Below are 19,858 nucleotides of genomic sequence, written 5' to 3' on the forward strand. Positions count from 1 at the left end.
TTATCAGGTTTAGGAGTTCTCTGGTGGAATTTTTGGGGTCACTTATGCATACCATCATATCATCTGCAAATAGTGATATTTTGACTTCTTCCTTTTCAATTTGTATCCCTTTGATCTCCTTTTATTGTCTAATTGCTCTGGCTAGGACTTCAAGTACTGTATTGAATAGGTAGGGAGAGAGTGGGCAGCCTTGTCTAGTCCCTAATTTTAGTGGGATTGCTTGAAGTTTCTCTCCATTTAGTTTGATGTTGGCTACTGATTTGCTGTATATTGCTTTTATTATGTTAAGGTATAGGCCTTGAATTCCTGATCTTTCCAAGACTTTTATCATGAATGGGTGTTGGATTTTGTCAAATGCTTTCTCAGCATCTAATGAGATGATCATGTACTTTTTTTTCCTTTGAGTTTGTTTATATAGTAGATTATGTTGACAGATTTCTGTATATTTAACCATTCCTGCATCCCTGGGATGAAGCCTACTTGATCATGATGGATGATTGTTTTGATGTGTTCTTGGATTCAGTTTGCGAGAATTTTATTGAATATTTTTGCATCGATATTCATAAGGGAAATTGGCCTGGAGTTCTACTTCTTTGTTGGGTCTTTGTGTGGTTTAGGTATCAGAGTAATTGTGGCTTCATAGAATGAATTAGGTAGAGTACCTTCTGCTTCTATTTTGTGGAATAGTTTGTAAAGAACTGGAATTAGATCTTCTTTGCAGGTCTGATAGAACTCTGCACTAAACCCATCTGGTCCTGGGCTTTTTTTGGTTGGGAGACTATTGATGACTGTTTCTATTTCTTTAGGGGATATGGGACTGTTTTAGATCATTAATCTGATCCTGATTTAACTTTGGTACCTGGTATCTGTCTAGAAAATTGTCCATTTCATCCAGGTTTTCCAGTTTGTTGAGTATAGGCTTTTGTAGTAGGATCTGATGATTTTTTTCGATTTCCTCAGGTTCTGTTGTTATGTCTCCCTTTTCATTCCTGATTTTGTTACTTAGGATACTGTCCCTGTGCCCTCTAGTTAGTTTGGCTAAGGGTTTTATCTATTTTGTTGATTTTTCTCAAAGAACCAGCTCCTGGTTTGGTTGATTCTTTGTATAGTTCTCTTTGTTTCCACTTGGTTGATTTCAGCCCTGAGTTTATTTCCTGCCCTCTACTCCTTGGGTGAATTTGCTTCCTTCTGTTCTAGAGCTTTCAGATGTGCTGTTAAGCTGCTAGTGTGTGCTCTCTCCAGCTTCTCTTTGGAGGCACTCAGAGCTATGAGTTTCCCTCTTAGGACTGCTTTCATTGTGTCCCATAAGTTTGGGTATGTTGTGGCTTCATTTTCATTGAACACTAAAAAGTCTTTAATTTCTTTCTTTATTTCTTCCTTGACCAAGTTATCATTGAGTAGAGTGTTGTTCAGCTTCCACATGTATGTGGGCTTTCTATCATTTATGTTGTTATTGAAGATCAGTCTTAGTCCGTGGTGATCTGATAGGATACATGGGATAATTTCAATATTTTTGTATTCATTGAGGCCTGTTTTGTGTCCAATTATATGTTCAATTTTGGAGAAGGTAACAAGAGGCACTGAGAAGAAGGTATATCCTTTTGTTTTAGGATAAGATGTTCTATAGATATCTGTTAAATCCAGTGTTTTATAACTTCTGGTAGTTTCACTGAGTCTGTTTAGTTTCTGTTTCCATGATCTGCTCATTGCTAGGAGTAAGGAGTTGAAGTCTCCCACTATTAATATGTGAGGCTCTAATGATGCCAAGTTAGTCTTGGTTTCTGTTGGTAAGATTCTTACATTTGCCTTTCACCATTTGATAATCTCTGGTGTTAGATGCTCTTAATGTCTCTAGCTGGAGATTGTTCCTCTGGTGAGTCTGTAAGCCTGGGAGACCAGTGAACAGAGGCCTGTAGAACAGCCCCATCTCCTAGGTGCAGATGTAGGCCGGTAGGACCCTTCCCAACTGTTCTGCCACCTCTGCAGCCTGTGCACTCCTGAGAGAATTCACTGGAGAGAAATCGTTTGTTTTTTTTTTTTTCATGTTTGTTTGTTTGTTTGTTTGTTTGTTTGTTTTAATGAAGGCCCATTTCATGGATAGAGTTGAGTAAGGAATAATACAAACTGGATTGTAATTAAAAGAGTCACCTGAACTATTGCACCGAAACTAGAAATGTCAGGATCACATTACAGTATTGCAGAAAAGAGATGGTGGTGCTTGTACCAAGGTGGAGGTGCTGGTAAAATTCTGAACACATTTTGAAGGTAGATCCACACTTGTTAATGAATTGAAGATCATCAGCGTATACAACATACATAAGCAATGAAACTATGAAGGAAATGAATGTGGACTACAGAATAGAATACCAGAGGGCACTCTCCAGCTTTATCCAGGAGAAAGTAAGAGGAACCGAGGGACAGGAGGACTCTGGGTGTCAAGAGCAGGGGAGTTGGCTGAGCTTCCTGTGTTTGGTGAGTTAGTAAGAACAGATTTAGCTGTACAGATCCTTTTAAGAGCAGTTTAAGTGGATAGAAAGAGAAAAATATATATTTGGGGAAACAGCAAGCTTTTACTTTTCTAGTTTGACTATGAATAATGCATTTAACTCTTGTAACTATGCAGGAGATCTCCCATTGAGATCATCTGAGTCCTGTACTTAACCGTAGTAAAGGCAAACAAGGAGTGAAAAATAAGGTCTGAAAGAGAGAAAGAAAGCGAGGGAGTATATTGGTATGAATTTCCACTTTTTTGCAAAGGAGAACAAAGCAATGGAGCAATGGCTGCAAGGGATGTAGTCAACAAAAGTTCATTTTACAGGAAGGAGATGGCATGTCTGTATGCTAATACAAATCTTTAGTAGGGATTTATATATCTTGTGACAAATGTCAGAGAAGCCATCAGCATATGGGGCTGAAATTACAGCAATAGGTCCAGGAGTGTCTGGGAGCAGGTTAGAGCACCGAGCGGAGGTGCTAGTGGAGGAGGACATGTTCCTTTGATTCCATATTTTCTGTCTTCAGTAAAATAGGAAGTGAGGAGTGAGAAGGGGATCATCTGATGGGGTTTGGGAAGAGACTAGCATGGAGCAAGTGGACTTGGGGGCATTGAGAATGACTCACTGGCAGATGAAAACCCCACTTTGTGAGGTTCGTGCTCAGGATTGATGGTGAGATCTATCAGCATGGTTTCATGTTTTTCTTCCACAATGCCCAGCTATAATAAAAACATGTTGCCCTCCTTCTTTGAGGGTATCATTATATGTACCATTCTTTAAAAAGAACAAAAATAAACCAAAACCAAAGAAGCAAAAACAGTCTCACCTGCAGTTCTGGCTGGCCTGGGGTTGGTCTCTAACTCTTACAGACAGGTCTGCCTCTGTCTCTCCGGTGTGGGGTTAAAACCTATACAAACACGTCTGGCTTTGAATCATTCCTTTTACTTTTCTTAACGTTCTGCAGTGCTAGAGGTCAAGCCTTCCACCACTGAACTAGAATCTTAATCCTATAGTTACTGTTGGCAATATTTTTCAGTTTCTGATGTTGAGGACTTTTATCTGCTAACAGGTTATAAGTAGACTGTAGGAGAGGTATGTCTCCTGCTTCTCATAACACATATTCCTACATGCATAACTAATACTGATTTAAAAATTCTCTAATGGCTACAATTTGCTTCCGTGAGCTTTATTTTTTCTCCTATGTTGTTACATACAGCTTGCCTCAAAACCCTAGAGTGATAACAATTTCATGGTGTACATCAGAATAGCATTTTTGTTTTTCCTACTTCCTAGACAGCTGTATCCCTTTTCCACTGAACAAAGAAACAGGCATCAAGGGAGAGGTTTTGAACAGCTCAGGGCAGAGACTGGGCTTTATGCACTGAGTAGGAAGGGGACCCTTTTAAGCTGAGGAAAGCAGGAAAGGTGACATTTCTGTAGGCGGCTTTAACAATGAGTGGATGCAGTGGAAGGAGTCAGGTAAAGTTCAGCAGATGCTGCAGTGTCACCACTTTCCTTACCAATCAAGTGTCCTTACATTACATGTGCTCACACGCCAACTCCTATGCCACCCTGCTATGGTCTAGATGAGGCCTGCTCCCCAAGGATCTGTATGTCCGAGGCTTGGTCCCTGTGTTACGGTGCAGGAGGCAGTACATCCTTATAATGTTTTTGGTTGGCAAGTAAGACCAGTACACCTAGATGTTTCTAACTTCAGCCCTTGGGCAGTTTAATAAATAGAGTGTTACTACTGGATGGCAATGTTGAAGATATGAGATAAAATCTGATTATTATTTTATGGGCAGTAATGTCAGAATTAATGCTCAGAAGAAGAAATCTGAATTACCTTGTGCTATCAACGCTGGGAAGCTTGGGCTCTGATAGGTAAGAGATGTGGGTAGGCTGTGTTTCCAAGATAGGCCAACAAATTGCTTTGTGCCTGTTGTGTAGATTCCCCCCAAACCATGAAAATGAGGAAATGGGATAGCTCTTGTTTAGCTCAGCTGGGAAATCAGCGTGTAGCAGTGTAGCAAAGCAGTTTCCTTCTGAATGATTGGGAAGAGACTGTGAGCTAACTTCTAGCCCAGAAGGCAATGCTGGAATGTACTGAACATGAAGGTTAGGGGAGAAGTGTTAGTTGATATTGGGCAAGAACCTACCCCACCCCACTTTGCCTCAGAAAAGAGGAAGTATCTTACATGAGAAGATAGTTTTCATAGAGGTGAATTAATATGTCTTAACATCACATCTGGGTTACAAAGTAGAAATGGTTATAAGGTATTAGCCACAAAGTTATAGACATTCTAATTCTAGTGGTGCGCCTACCTGTTATGGGTGTATCAAACCAGTCATGGTCTGATAGTATTCAATACCTTATATTAATTACATTAATTCTGACCGTTTGCTCACCCAGTAATCTAATTTACAGAAAGAGCTCACATTTAAGTTACCAGGCACTGTAAACCAGTGATTGCTTTTGGACTCCATAAAAACCAACTAAGGTAGATTATTATCTTTTTGAAGGTCTCTTATACACAGGTACAAATAAGTAATTTGCCTAATGACAGGAGTGTGTGAAGTTGGGGTGTGGGCAGTGTGGCAAGGTTATCTGGAATGGCCGTGCTCCACTACTCTGGCTTCTCTACTTTGCTCCTAACTCTTATACTGTTTGATTCTATCTTGTCCTGTGCGAGTGATTTATCCTCAGGGTTAATGAAGTGCTTCTGATTATAGTTTAGCAGAGAGCCGAATCCTAGTCTGGGGCACTCTAACAGATTCTGCTGAGGAAGATGTTTGTGAGCAGCTTCTGCCCACCTTCCCTCCCCTTGGCCAGTGTTTGCCAATTCCCTTCTGGCTCCCCTGGTGAGGGAGCTTTGCAGAGTCCACAAGGGAACCTGCAGATACCTTCTTTAAAAACTGTCTGGTCCAGTTTGTGCTGCCCATCTCAATTTAGAAAATCTCTATTAGAGAGCATAATAGCCATCTCCCTGTAAATTTTTATATTTGACCTTGTTCAAACCTAAAGAATTCAGTTAGTAATCTCTTTTTCATTTTAAGGATAATTCTGGTGAGGTCATGATAAATTAGGAATACAAACTCTTACCTTTTGAGTATTATTCAGAGACCAGTTGAGTTAGCCAGGAGGACAGATGAGCATTTACAGATCTTGGAGTTAAATCTTTAAGGTTCCTTAAAATGTGCTTTATTGCTAGATTTCAGTTTATAAACTCTCACCTGTGTGTCCTAGTGATGAAGTCTTTAACCACCAGAGCCATGTCCCCACCTCATTTCCTCCCATTGTCACTGAACTTCAGGCCTGAATTCCCTCAAGCTTTGATTTGTGTGATATATACATGGCGCTTATTTAGCACCTTATAAAATCCAACAAGGAGGTATATTTCCTAGAGTTTTATTTCTTAAAGAAACGAACAAACAAGCTACTTGAAAAGCCATTTTGTGTATGTAGTATACTAAAAGAAATCTAATTCTATGAGTTGACTAGTACAACTCCCAAAACAGTGAGCAAGGTAGCCTCAGTCTATATATTATAGGTGTGTGGGGGAAGATTGGCAGCAAGAGGTATATCATACAGATGTGCATTGATTTTGGAATGAACTCTGGATTCACCCGAAGCCCTTCACCTTGCACTGTCCTTATGTCAGACAGTTTGTCCTCTGCTCAGTCTTCATGTATGAGGTCCAGTACTCTACCCAATTAGGACTGTGGTGAAAATCAAATCATTAATGTGTCTGATTTCAGTGGTTCTCAGTCTGTGGGTTACAACTTCTTTGGCAAACTTCTGTGTCCAAAAATATTTACATTATGATTCCTAATGGTAGCAGAATTAGAGTTATGAAGCAGCAACAAAAGTAGTTTTATGGTTAGGGATGACCACAGCATGAGGAACTGTATTAAAGGATCGCAGCTCTGGGAAGACTGAGAACCACTGAATTGATGCACTGAATTGCATGTTGACTAGGGTGAGGGCTGCTGTGTGTAATTCCTTCCCTGTATTGATGATGATGGCAGCCATCCAGCCAACACCAAGAGCATAGAGGATTACTAGGATAAAAATGGGCTATTGTTCTACATCTTAAATTTTTCTTTATGTTTAATGCTAGTTTTAAGTGTTAACCTCTAAAAAGAAAATTTCCAATTTATGCCATAAAGCCTGCATTTTGGTCTTAGTGTCGCCCGCCGCCTTTCATCAGGCAGACCCACAGAAGCTGCTTGCTTTTCATTTGCAGAAATGCATCAAGTACTGTATCTCATATATTCCGGTGGAAAAGAAACTCACTCCTGGATGGGGGTTTCTGTCCATTTAGAGCAGTACTCTTCAGTAGCCATGACTGTGATCCACCACCAGGCATGGTGACTCTTGCGTGTAATTTCAGCTCTACAGAGGCTGAGGCAGGGGAATGACAAGTTTGTAGTGTGCCTGAGCCATACAACAACTCAAGACCACTCTGAACTACTGAGACCCCCATCTCAAACTAAACCTTTAAATGAGGATACAGTGATGCAATATATACCTATCATAAGCAAAGCCCCTAAACACCCCATCACCAAAGTAGCCCACACATATAATTAAAAAATATCTAGTATTTGTAGAGGGCTGGAGAGATAGCTCAGTGCTTAAGGCTGCTCTTCTGGAGGCAGGGGACGCCATATTCTATTGATTACACTGTCATGGTGGCTCCCAACCATCTATAACTCTAGGTCCAGGGCATCTTATGCCTTCCTCTGGCCTCTGAGGTGCACAGAGGTACATGCAGATAGCACATCCATCTGCACAGAGTATCTTATGGTCATATTGAAAAGGAACAAGGTTAGTAGTGAACCCGGTATATCTTAAAAACAAACAAACAAACAAACCCTGTCATTCCAATGTATATCATAAAAATTATTGGTTATTTTTATATTAAATGTTTTAAATCTAAGGTGTATTTATAATTATAGCACATCTCAAATTAACTACATTTCAAGTGCTCAATAACAGCATGTGGCCAGTGACTATCATTTTGAACAGTCCAGATCTAGATTTTGGATGAGTATTCCTCATCAGCTTCTGAGTACTGGTGCTGCTCTGTCGATAAGCAACACACACATCTTACTTTTAGAACTTTGTGTGCCTTCGATGCTTCAGCCTGACATCTCTTTGATTAGATACCTTAGATTGGAATTGGTATCCCTGAGAGGGTAAGGTCTAACCTTCAGAGTCTTGGCTGCTCTAATGAGGATTTGCTGTGGGCATGCTGTGTACCTGTGTTTGGTCAACAGGTAGACAACCATGGATTGCTGAGTTTGTTGAGTGAACCACAAGAATCAGAGCTCCAAGTCAAGATTAGCAGTATCGGGCTTTGTTAAAACCCTTTACTCCTGTTTCTTATCTGTCTTAAATTTCAGAACTAGCTAATGACTCTGGGGAAAGAGCACATACCAGGAATTTTCTAAAGGAATTCTGTCTCTCTGTTTTCTGTTCCAGTGTGGCTTAACAAGGCAATCTAAGAGATTAATTTTGACTTTTGAACAACCATTTGAGAACCCTTTTGGAATCTAGGTGTGGTGCTTACCTGTAATCCCAGGTACTTGAGAGATGGAAACAGGAGGATGTAAAATAGTAAACTCAGAACCAGCCTGGGCTTGTATCAAACAAACAATTTTTTAAATAAACTCTTTAGGGATCAGTATATTATGAAGAACAAAACAGATACGTCTCTAGTTTATAGTTGACAAACTTGTATTATCTTAGTTTTAAAACATGCCTTCTGATGTTGTCTTTCACCTAGATTTCAGGAGAATTATAGAGAGTAGGTTACAACATTTGGACTAAAGAGAAATATATGGGACTTCATCAAAGGACACAGACAGACCTGTTGATTTCAACTTCTTTCGAAGCCTACCCTGATCATTGCATCTATACAACTGCCAGACACGGGGCTTTGTCTCTACCTTCTTAAGAGGAGGGGAGATAAGGCTACCACTTATCATTAACTAAAATTTGCATGCCTTTCTAAGCATAAAACACACTCATGGGGACTTTATGCCATTCATTCCTGCATTGCCAGCTCCCAGTGTAATGCATTCAGTTCATTGAGTAAACGAGCAATTAAGTAAAATAAGTGATGTTATTTCCCATATTTACCAAGTAATTTAAAAATTAAATGCCTGGCAGTGTTCTCTGTAGTATGTATGATATGCTGAGTTTTCAGACCTAATCTCAGTGGTAGGAATCTTAGTGTTTGCTCTTGACCAGTTATTTAGATAAACTTCTTCTGTTAGAGCATGTGGGATATAAAGAAAAGAAAGAGGGTAGCTTGGAGTCCGATTATAAAAGGAAGGGAAGCAAGTCCAGAGAAGATGTGAAAATACATAAAGAAATACTATGGGAAGGGGAGTTCTTGGGATAGGGATCGGATTGCAGTTCAGGTGTTGAGATGTTGTATAAGACAAATTTGGGCAGAGCAGTTGGCTTACAAGGTAACAGAAGCTTAGGTAAAGATAGAAGGAACTCATGACCACAGAGGTTAGGACTGCTGAGAAGAAGTGTGGGCTGTGTTGCCATATGGCTCTGACCTTCTGATCTTTATTTAACTTCTAGTCACCCTTGTCCACTTCTCAGTCATCTCCAGTTCACCTCTTGTGCCTTTGTGCCACTGTGGCACCTGTGATCACAAGTTCACCTTGTTTGTTAAAGACAAGAAATTCTATGGTAACTGCTGCTTTGTCCTGGGAGCCACCCTGGTGGTATAAATGTTGGTATAAGCAATCCAAACATGTTGAAAACTCTGAAGGGTTTTGTTTTTCCTGGGCTGTAGATTAACCCTGGGGCCTCACAGACAATAGACTTCACCACTGAGCTAAACGTCCAGCCCCTCAAGTTTTACTGAGAACTGTTTGTATTTCATTCAAATAAACTATTAGCAAAGAATTAAATAAATAAAAGCAAAATTAACAATTTTTACTTTTCTCTGTCCTACTTTTTAAGTAAGAAAGACCCATTTCTGTAAAATACACATTTTAAATGAGTAGAGTATATTTAGTTTATAATTATATTAATAGAAACAAAAAGTAAAGTGGGATTTTCTTTTGATATTATGGCAGTGGGCTCTGATTTTGGTTGTGTAATTCTAGAAGTTTGTAATTTTAACCTTTTATCTCTTCCTAGTCTGTAAGACCTGTATTGTCCAGCACTTTGAAGACAGCAATGATTGTCCAAGGTGTGGCAACCAAGTTCATGAAACAAATCCATTAGAAATGTTAAGGTAAAGAAATATATGTTATCTGATTTTAATTAATTATATACATTTGAAATATTTATCATTTATTATGCTATTTGAACATATTTTAGGTCTTAGGCATTTAAAGTCTTTTTAAAGCATTTTATTTCATTTTTAAATCCTTTAATAAAAGTTTTAAATAAGATTACATAATATTTAGGAAATGTATCTGCAATTAGAATGGCAACTTTCTCTTGGGATTCTCAGAATGACTTCAGTTATTTTCAGAAGGAGGTGAACTATGTTGGATAAAGGTATTAAAATTATCAGGAAGGTAATAGTAGGAAAAAAAAAATGTGTGCTGGGAAAAAAAAAGAGATTGGCAGGTGATGGGACCAAAGAAGGAAGGATGGTGTGGGGTGATTAAGAAGGCAGAGATGGAGACAGACTGAAGTAGTTCTCATAAGGCTGGTGAAAGGAAGGAGTCGGTGCTTTCACTGTGAGCCTATTTGGGAATATGGTTCCATTTAAAACTTGTAGAGAGTGAGGCAGTGAGGGCTGTTCTGTGCCATTCTGGAGGGTTTGATGAGACAGTCTTGACATAAATGGGCAAAAGGAGATGGCTGCGTTGTTTAGCATCTCTTAGAAAAATAGAGAACTAGAGGTAAGGTGTGAGGTAACACTTGAGTTTCAAGCTACAAAGTCAGATGAGGACCCTGGAAATATGGCTCATGGGAAACTGAAGGAAAGTGGAGTAAGGAGAGCAGCAGGAAGCACTCAGCCCTCCATCTCTGGGTTCTGCCTCCAGTGAATTTGGCCAACCATCCATCAGATATATTTGCAAGAAAAATTGCTTCTGTACTGAACATTTAATTGCCATTATTCCCCAAACAATACACTCCATTGTCTTACTATATGCAGACTACACACAGCTGGTCTGAAGCTACGGGAAGACATGTATTAGATAGTCCTACACAGTGAGGTTTCTATGAAGAGCTTGACCATCCAGATCTGATATCTGTGAGGAGACCTGGGACCTGCTCCCCAACACTGGGGTCTGAATTCAGTTGGATAAAAAATATGTAGGCACATAGACAGGGCAAAAAATTAAAATGAGGGAAGGGAATTTCAGAGCACAAGTGTTACACCATGCTGTCAGATTGCTGATAAACTATCCTGGTCCTAGGGACTAATTAATAGGGAGTTTAGGAAGGTAAAAGCAATAACAGTATATAACAAACATAACAAACTATGCTTTTCAAAAAAATTCAGGTTGAAAGAAGATTAGGAAACAAAGTGTCTGTGTATATCCATATGTGTGTCTACAACAGGTATGTGCAGAATCCAGAGAAAGGCATTAGATCTGGAGCCAAAGTTATAGGCAGTTGTGAGCCATCCACTTCTGTGTTGGGAACTGATCTCCAGTCTGCTGCAAGAGCCGCAAGTATTCTTAACTGCTGAGCCATCTTTCCACCTCCAGAAATAGCTTTACAAGACACTTAAGGAAAAGATTTTGCCCCTTTAGATGTTTGATGTCAGAGAAGAAGAATGTTGTTAGCAGGACCAAGCTGAAGCAAGAACAGGTGTTGTAGAAAAGCAAAGGAATGGGCTGAGGAAACAAAGCCAGGAACAGAAAATAAGAATACTGAGATGAGTGCACTTTTGTCTATGGATCTAGAATGGTCACACTGCCTGAATTCCTCAGAGAAGGAAATGGGGAGCATTTGATTTTAGAAAAGAAGACAAATTCTTGTTGGGATTTGAAGAGTGAGAATGTTAGCTGTTGCTGCATGACAAAGCACACCAAAATTAATGCTTCCTGGCAGGCAGGCATCCCTCGCTCTTCACCCTTGGAGTGGGTTAATGAGCAGTCTGCCCTCAGTTAGCTCTGCTCACTCCTGCAACTTGAATTGACTACGGTGTCCCGCCATGTGTTGGGATGGACTGGCCCTGGAGTGATGTAGGCCCTCCTCTGCTGCTCTACATGGAGCACAGGAAGAAGTGCAGTGCCCCCTAAGGCTAGGCCCAAGCTCAGTATCATTTGTCCAACACTCTTTTTGGTCTAAGCAGTTTTCCAGGGTAGTTCTTATTCTTGGAATTGGGAGTTCTCCCAGATCTGGGATCTACTTTTTAAACAAGAGAAGAATGGCAAAGGCACAAAGTGTACATCTACAGAAGGCTGGGAACTTTGGGACTATTTTTCCACATTAGAATACTACCAGAGGCCAGGCCGTGGTGACGCACACCTTTAATCCCAGCACTTGGGAGGCAGAGGCAGGCGGATTTCTGAGTTCAAGGCCAGCCTGGTCTACAAAGTGAGTTCCAGGACAGCCAGGGATATACAGAGAAACCCTGTCTCAGGAAAAAAAAAAAAAAAAAAGAAGAAGAATACCACCAGAGGAAGGCTTGTTGAAGTAAGTGTGCTTTGTTGGCAGGCAACAGTAGTGTAGTGAATACACTCAAATCGTCTGCCTGTGTTTCCTAATATGTGTAAGAAATCACAAACTGTTTGCATATTGGGTTTTGATATCATCATTGTTTATCCCCACTGCCTACCCTCTGCAGGCTGGATAACACGTTGGAGGAAATTATCTTTAAATTAGTGCCTGGACTACGAGAACGTAAGTTCCCTTTGGGTTCTACGGACTAGGGTTTTGTATTTCCATTAAAGAGTTCATGTTCCTATGGTTTTCATATTTTTTTTCCTTCAAATTAGAAGAACTTCAGCGTGAGTTGGAATTTTGGAAGAAAAATAAACCTCAAGAAAATGGGCAAGGTAACTGTCTGACAGCTTCTCTCGTTGTTCTGCTTTCTGTTATATTGGTGGAGTAATGTCTTTCCACACTCAAAGTTTTCCTGTGCAAGACTCATGCAGCCCTGCATGAGAGTTTATCTGAATCTATGCAGAACTGCATGACTCCTTGAAGGTAATTGGAAAGAGGACATTGGACTTTGGGGAGAAAAGGAAGGAGAAAACGGAATAGATAATACTAGCCATAGTCTCAAGACAGGAAAACGTCTGAGGTAAGAAACAGGCTTAGTATGCACCTCGATCCTGAGAGCATCTCAGTTTTACCTCACTTATAACGCCACTTTAATAGGGACAAAGGTGGAGTGTGGCTGAGAGCTAGGTCAGGATTTGTTGTGCTCTGACGCTCTGAAGGGAACACAGGTAGGAACAGTGGTTCAGGCTTAGGTCTTGGGTCTGTCAGCAAGTGTCTCTGTGTACTCATCAAGATGTTCCTGTCACCAGGCCCAGTGTCCAAGTTTCTACTCGGAGACCCAGGTAATAATAATTTCAGCAGGGCTGGGAGGGAGATGGATGGACAGAGAGAGGGGGAAGAGGGGGAGGAGAGAGAGCGAGAGAGCTGGAGTGCACATTGGGTGAAATGCTTGCCTCAAAAGCACGAGGGCCTGAGTTTAATCCCCAGAAGTCATGTACAAAGAGACGTGGGCCAGCGAGATGCTCAGTGGGTACAAGTGTTTGCACAGACTCTTTGGTCCCTCAGTCCCTCAGGATGACAAAAGAAAACTGACTTCAGAGATTTGTCTCTGACATCCACATGTGTATCTGCACACACGGTTTTTATGTAAGCACTGGGAAGGCAGAGAGAGGCCGGTCTCTGGGGCTTGCTGGTCAGCCAGCCCAGCCTAATAGTTGAGTTCCAGGCCAGTGAGAAACCCCACCTCAAAAATACAGGGTCGATAGCATTGAGGAAGAACATCCAAGATTGACTGACTCCTGGCCTCCATGCACACATGCACATCCGTGCACACATGCATTTACACACAGTAACAACAACAGTCTCAGCAGAGTGGAGTGTATTACTGGCCATACATGCATGCATGTGTATGCATGGACATACAAAGTGGCTTTAGCTATAAAGTAATATCATTCCTCATGTTTTTACACACAGACTTCATTCAGGATTCTAAAATCAAAGTGGCCTCTGTGCATATGTGAACTTAGTCTCTCAGTTCACATAGGAGTTTTTGAGTTATAAAGTCTCATAAAATCAGTGCCATTTAAGATGGGTGCGGAATGGCTTCAATAGTTAGACTTAACTTGTAGAGGGGAAGGCTTTTCATTGATGTAGGTGTTTGGTTCATAAAAGACAGTGTCTGTACATGGGTTCTATGTAATGAGGATGGGAAGGGGAGCCATTTCTGCACTTTTGTTAGGTGCAGTGTAAATCTTTTACTATCTAGAACAAGGACCAGCCTCTCATTGGTAGGTAAATGTACTTCTTGGTTAGCTGACTTTTCATATTTGGCCTAGGCAGATAGATTCCATCTAAAACAGTCCTGAATCTTACATAGTTGTGGATTTCATTTACCCCTCACCCTGCACTTGCCCTTTTACCTTTTCCTGGGCCCTAGCACCATAATGATGAGAATGGCAACTCTTTGTATATTTGACAAGAAGCAGCCAGGAGGAGATGGATAGGGAAGGAGAAAGGAAGTTGATTACTCTGTGACTGACAGTTCAGGGATGCTGTTATGACAGGGAAGGCATGGGAGCAAGAGCAGGAGGCTCCTGGTCACTTTGAATCCATTGTCACAAAGAAGAGACCAGGAAGTGGAGCTGGGCAGTAAAACCTCAAGACCCACTCCCAGTGACCCACTTCCTCCAGCGAGGCTCCACCTCATAAAGGCTTCGTAACCTCCGAGACAGCACCACCATTCAAGCACATGAGCCTATGGTGGGGGTATTTCCTGTTCACTCGTTATGCCCTTTAATCGTGTTATTGTTACCTCAGACTAAGCACACTGCACGTCTAACGCGTTGTCCAAGCTATTCCATAAATACGTCAATCGATACAGTTGTATCATGTAACATTATAAATAAATTTTGTTATAGGAAATATATTCAAATTTTCTTAATGGAATTTTAACATGTTAAATGGCTACAACGCGTATTTTTAAAATTATTTTTTCTGTAGTTGGTTTTATAAATAATTTCAAGTTTTGAGAACTTTTAGGATACCAACTTAGTTTTAATTTGAACACATCTTTTATTGAATTAGGAAGAATTTTGTATCCTATTTGCCTTCTAAAGTGTCCTAACCACTTTTTTGTTCAAATATAGCTAATCTAGAATATTTCTTAATCCAGAGTCTTGCTCTGTTTGTTACAAAGGTGAGAAGACGGCTCTTTCTTTTCCCACATTTACACTAAACCCATGTACAGACGCTGTCTTTTATAAACCAAACATGAAGCTCAGTGAAACTCACCCCAAATTAAAGGCCAAATCCAATAATATTTTGAAAGGATCAAATAGGAAAAGGAAGATAAAATTCATAAACCAGGATATAAAAAAAGTCTAGAAATCTTACGCTGTTTTAAGTTTCTGATGGCCTCTGATGGATATTCTTTCCATTGTTGACTTTGTTGAAGGGTTTCAGAAAGTATTGATATTTTCAGTCAGTCTTCAAAGAGGTTATGAAATATTTTAGGTTGGCTATTGCTTTGGTGAGTGCCATATTATTGCTTGACTTTAAACTTTGAGTTACATGAGTCTTGCTTCAATTATACAGATGATATTTCGAAGGTTGACAAGTCTAAAGCAGATGAGGACGGTGATGAAAACCAAGATGATAAAGACTATCATAGAAGTGACCCGCAAATTGCTATCTGTCTGGACTGTTTACGAAATAATGGGCAGTCGGGGGACAACGTAGTGAAGGTGAGTGGGCAGAATTCATTTCTTTTACCGTTGTTGTTGTTGTTGTTGTTGTTGATGTAATGCAGTTGAATACCATTCTCTGAAATTCCAAATCTGGGAATAGCCAGTGTTGCTTTCCTGGTAGCTTGTCCTCCCAGCCCAGCTCTCCCAGGCCAGTGCCACCATCTAGTGGCTAATTTTTATAATGCAGCAGCCAAAACTCAGACCGATGATTTAAGCTGTGTCTCCAACCATTTTATTAATTATCTATAAACTTATTATTTTTAGAGGTTAATTTTACCTGCATGTATGCCTGTGCATCATGCATATGCGTGATGATGACAGTGGAAGGCAGCAGAGGGTGTGGGAACCCCTGGAAGGAAGCACAGGTGGCTGTGAGCTGCCCTGTGGGTGCCTGCTGGTGCTTTTACTGCTGAGGCTTCTCTCCAGGCCTAACCTAAATCATGTTGTGTAGTCTTCTGCTTGTATTTAAAACTCTCTACGCCTCATGGCATGGCTAACATATTTTATTAATAGAAGAGTAGGTTTTGAAGTAAAGCTGTGTTATCAAGTGTCTATGAGTGGATAAACTCCTTAAAGACTTCTACTATGTTCTACATAATCCCTGTTCTTCATCCTGTCTCCTAAACATTGCTCTAAAAGCTCACTGCTGTCTCAGGGGTTTATTTTCCTTGGTGTTTGAATATCTAGTGTGTCGTGGTTTTTGAGTTGGCAGCAGCTTTCATATAAATATTTACTACTTTAGTTCTTAAGTAGTCTTTTGTCACTTTGTCCAAGCTCTTATTAGTCATTGAGGGTGTTGGTTTTCTCTGTATTTGTTTTATGCACAAGTTCATCTTTATTTTTTGTTTCTAATTTTCTTCATCTATGCTAATCTATAGCTCTTTTGGGTTGAATTTCTTTGCTATTATATTACTAATAATGGTACTTTATATTGGGAAATTAAAAACAAATCATTTTAACTTAGATTTTCATTTAATCAGCATCTTGCAGCAGTGAATATATTTGACTATAGTAAGGAAATGAGTTCAGTATGTGGTAATAATATAACTAGTAAGAAAAAGACCTGTCACTTGCAGCACATGAGTAGTTGCTAGATGGCTTGTCGGAGCAGGAATATGAAGTAACTGCTAACTGCTCATGTGTAAAGGATTTCTTTGGAGGAAAAGAAAATTTTGGAATTGGATATTGTAATTGTTGAACAACTTTATAAAAACTACTAAATTGTTCATTTTAGACAGTGACTTTATGGTGTTGTATTTCAATTTAAGAAGTTAAAATCATGCTTGTAATTGCTCTGATTGGTAGAGATTAAAGCATAATACTAAACACAAAACTGAAGAATCATTGAGTTGTATCTATGCAGTATATCTTCTGATATGCAGATATACCAGAAATACTGATCCTTTCCAGACAGCTGAGCAAGGAGGGTTAGACACAGATTCTCCCGGCAGTCTCTGTGAGCCCCCGGTGTGTATCACAGTGCTTCCATTTTCCATATGTCAGGAAAGAAAGAATGAGAAGCTCTGCTCCTACTTCCTCTCCACCATCCTGTCTTCTACCCAGCCCCCGACCGTCGTTGCCCTCTTTGTAGCTGGCTCTACCATAGTTCTCAGGTGCACACAGCCAGGAAGCAGTGCAAGTTTCATTTGGTTCCATTATAAAATATTCCTGGAGAAAGTGCTCATTGTTTCTATTTTCTAAGTATTTACAAATCAACTTTTACATAATACAGATTGGAATTTTGTTAGGTTTGTGTCAGTCGTTTGAATTATGAATTCTAGAAACACTCTTTTGTCATGCCCTAAAAATGTTCCCTTAACTATTTTGACAACTCTGAATTATTAATAACTTGTGGGAGGCAGTACAGATCACCTGGGGTGGGGGGCTTTGTTCAAGCTTCAAGAGTGAATCAGTAGCACTCTTCATGTAAAACAAGAGACACATCCAGGCATACAGAACTTAGTGATGTACAGTAATGTTCGGTAGCCTGTCCCTGGGGAGTGTTTTCCTCAACCCAGAGCCCACGCTGTATAGCTTGCAGTACTCAGGCGGCTGTGGATGGAGCAGATGCAGTATCCAGAACTCTCCCAAGTCTAATGTCAAACTGCTTCTGTCTCTGAAGTTATTTTTAGTTCTCCATTATACTCAAGTGCCTCCTGCTTTCAGAACGTCATTTAACAAAATATTTTGTGTCCTTTTACTTAAACTCTGCTTTCTTTATAGAAAAAAAAAAAACATGTTAGAGAAAGACAGATTGCCTACTTGACAGGGTTTTGCTAATTCACACACTAGAATGATATTCTTGAAGAATGTCATGTAAATAATAGGCTATAATTAGGAACATTTTGCTTATGAGGATTGAACATTTTTGCTTTACATTTAGAAAATACTCAAAATATATAGTGAAAATCATGCCTTTGGCTTTGGTTTAGTGTAGATGGGTTGGGTTGGGTTTGGCTTAGTTGGTTTGGGGTGGTCTAATGAGACTGTCTCACTTTGCAACCCAGGCAGAATCAAACTCAGATCCTGCCTCCTCCTTCTGAATGCTGGGATTACAAGAATATGCCTCCATGCCAGAAGGGTTGAAGGTTTTAGCAAAAACAAGTGAAAGTCTTTAATTTGTCATTTGTTTCCTTTAGGGTCTCATGAAGAAATTTATTCGCTGTTCTACGCGAGTTACTGTAGGAACTATTAAAAAGTTTCTAAGTTTAAAACTAAAACTTCCAAGTTCTTATGAGGTACGTAAAATCATATCTAATTGTGAATTTGATGATTCTGATCTATAGCAAAATTCTAGCAAAGGAAGTAGAGTAAGAATATACTCAAACTAATTTTTATAGAAAATGTTTATTTTCATGTTTAAAAATTAATTTTTGGAATGTAAAATTTATGTAACATTTTATAGCAAGGTACCCCAAGTAAATCACATTGATGCCTTTGTAACTAAAGGATTTATTTAATTATTTTTGGTTTTGGTTTTGGTTTTGGTTTTTCGAGACAGGGTTTCTCTGTATAGCGCTGGCTGTCCTGGAACTCACTTTGTAGACCAGACTGACCTTGAACTCAGAAATCTGCCTGCCTCTGCCTCCCAAGTGCTGGGATTAAAGGCGTGCACCACCACGCCCGGCACGGGTCTACAGTTTTTAAACAATTTTAGTTACAGGACTGGAGAGATGGCTCTGTGGTTAACAGTACTAGCTCCTCTTCCAGGTGACTGGGGTTCAATTCCCAACACCCACATGGTAGCTCACAACTGACTGTAGTTCAGCTCCAAGCAATTTGGCACCTTCACACAGGCAAAACACCAATGCTCAAAAAATAAAAATCAATAAAGCATTTTAAAAATTCCAGGTATACTTTTGTATTAGGAAAAAACTGAAAGTGTCAGAGCCCACTGTATTTGGTAAACTTACATAAAAGATAATTTCTAGATAGCATCTCTAGTGAAAAATAGACATTTTGTACTGTATGGTTTCTTTGTTTTTTTCTTTCAAAAATACCATGCATAGTTTTACTTTAAAATCTGGTTTGCTAAGTTAATTTTCTTGTCTTCGGAAAGTTACCAGAGCTAAGAAAACAGTGCTCTGTCTTACTTCTGCCATGTACTATGGTCCTTTTACACAATTCCTGTCTATCCCAAAGAACTTGTCCCTTGCTTTATTTATGAGAGATAGATTGGTCTCCCATTATTCTGCTGCCCAGTGCACAGGAGTGGGACTTAGTGAAGTGTTCTTCCCAGCATTGCTCACTGGGACTGGGTGCTTATGTTGTGAATGACTGATTAGTAACTGCGCCTTAACAGCTCTGCTTATAACAGCTCTGCTTATGGACTTGTTTTACAAGCAAGAGGAAAAAAGAGTTGTCTACTTTTAATAGTTAATAAAATAACTGAAAATTTAAAAGTTTATATATCGCCATAAATTATTAAAATATCAATAGTTAATATATCTGATATAATTGGCACTATATTTTGTGTTAGACTTCAAGTTCAAAATTATAATCTATGTCTAGGTAGCTACAGATGTATTTAAAACTCACTTTCCCCTCCACCCTTGAAGTAAAGTCTGAACCAGTTTCTTTTAACTAGAAACTCGAGGACTGATTTATCGGAATCTTTGATACAGCATCCTTTATGTTTGCTTTGTTGGATTAATGAGCCATAGACAAAGTCTTTGTGGCCTTTTGAAGCTTTAGGGTTGGTTTCCTAAAGCCTGGAACAAAGGGAGACTTTGCAGTACAGTTTGTTTAACATTTCACACACGTGTCCACAAGCACATCAGAGAGGCCAGATAGCCCTGAACACATAGATCTGTGCCATAGTTATAATGCCCCATTTCTTTGATCCCAAACTAAGGAGAAGGTAAAACTCCCAAGGTTCATCTTGGGAACGTCAGAGGATTCCGAGATGTGGGTTTGGAATGAGCTGACTACACTTCCTTCCCATTCAGTAAGAG

General features: G+C 39.7%; 1 protein-coding gene across 4 annotated transcripts in view; it reads left to right on the forward strand.

The window, feature by feature from the left end:
- Nucleotides 1-19,858, forward strand: part of LOC110285462 (polycomb group RING finger protein 5) — a 107,318-nt gene that overhangs the window by 76,360 nt on the left and 11,100 nt on the right. For all 4 annotated transcript variants that reach the window (XM_021151646.2, XM_021151645.1, XM_021151649.2 and 1 more), the window contains exons 3-7: nt 9,664-9,760; nt 12,281-12,336; nt 12,432-12,491; nt 15,253-15,401; nt 18,044-18,142. In XM_021151646.2, coding sequence (XP_021007305.1) covers nt 9,664-9,760; nt 12,281-12,336; nt 12,432-12,491; nt 15,253-15,401; nt 18,044-18,142 — 461 coding nt within the window. The remainder of the gene's footprint in view (nt 1-9,663; nt 9,761-12,280; nt 12,337-12,431; nt 12,492-15,252; nt 15,402-18,043; nt 18,143-19,858) is intronic.

The sequence above is a fragment of the Mus caroli genome, chromosome 19, assembly GCF_900094665.2.
Source record: "Mus caroli chromosome 19, CAROLI_EIJ_v1.1, whole genome shotgun sequence".
In the NCBI taxonomy this organism is placed as follows: domain Eukaryota; kingdom Metazoa; phylum Chordata; class Mammalia; order Rodentia; family Muridae; genus Mus; species Mus caroli.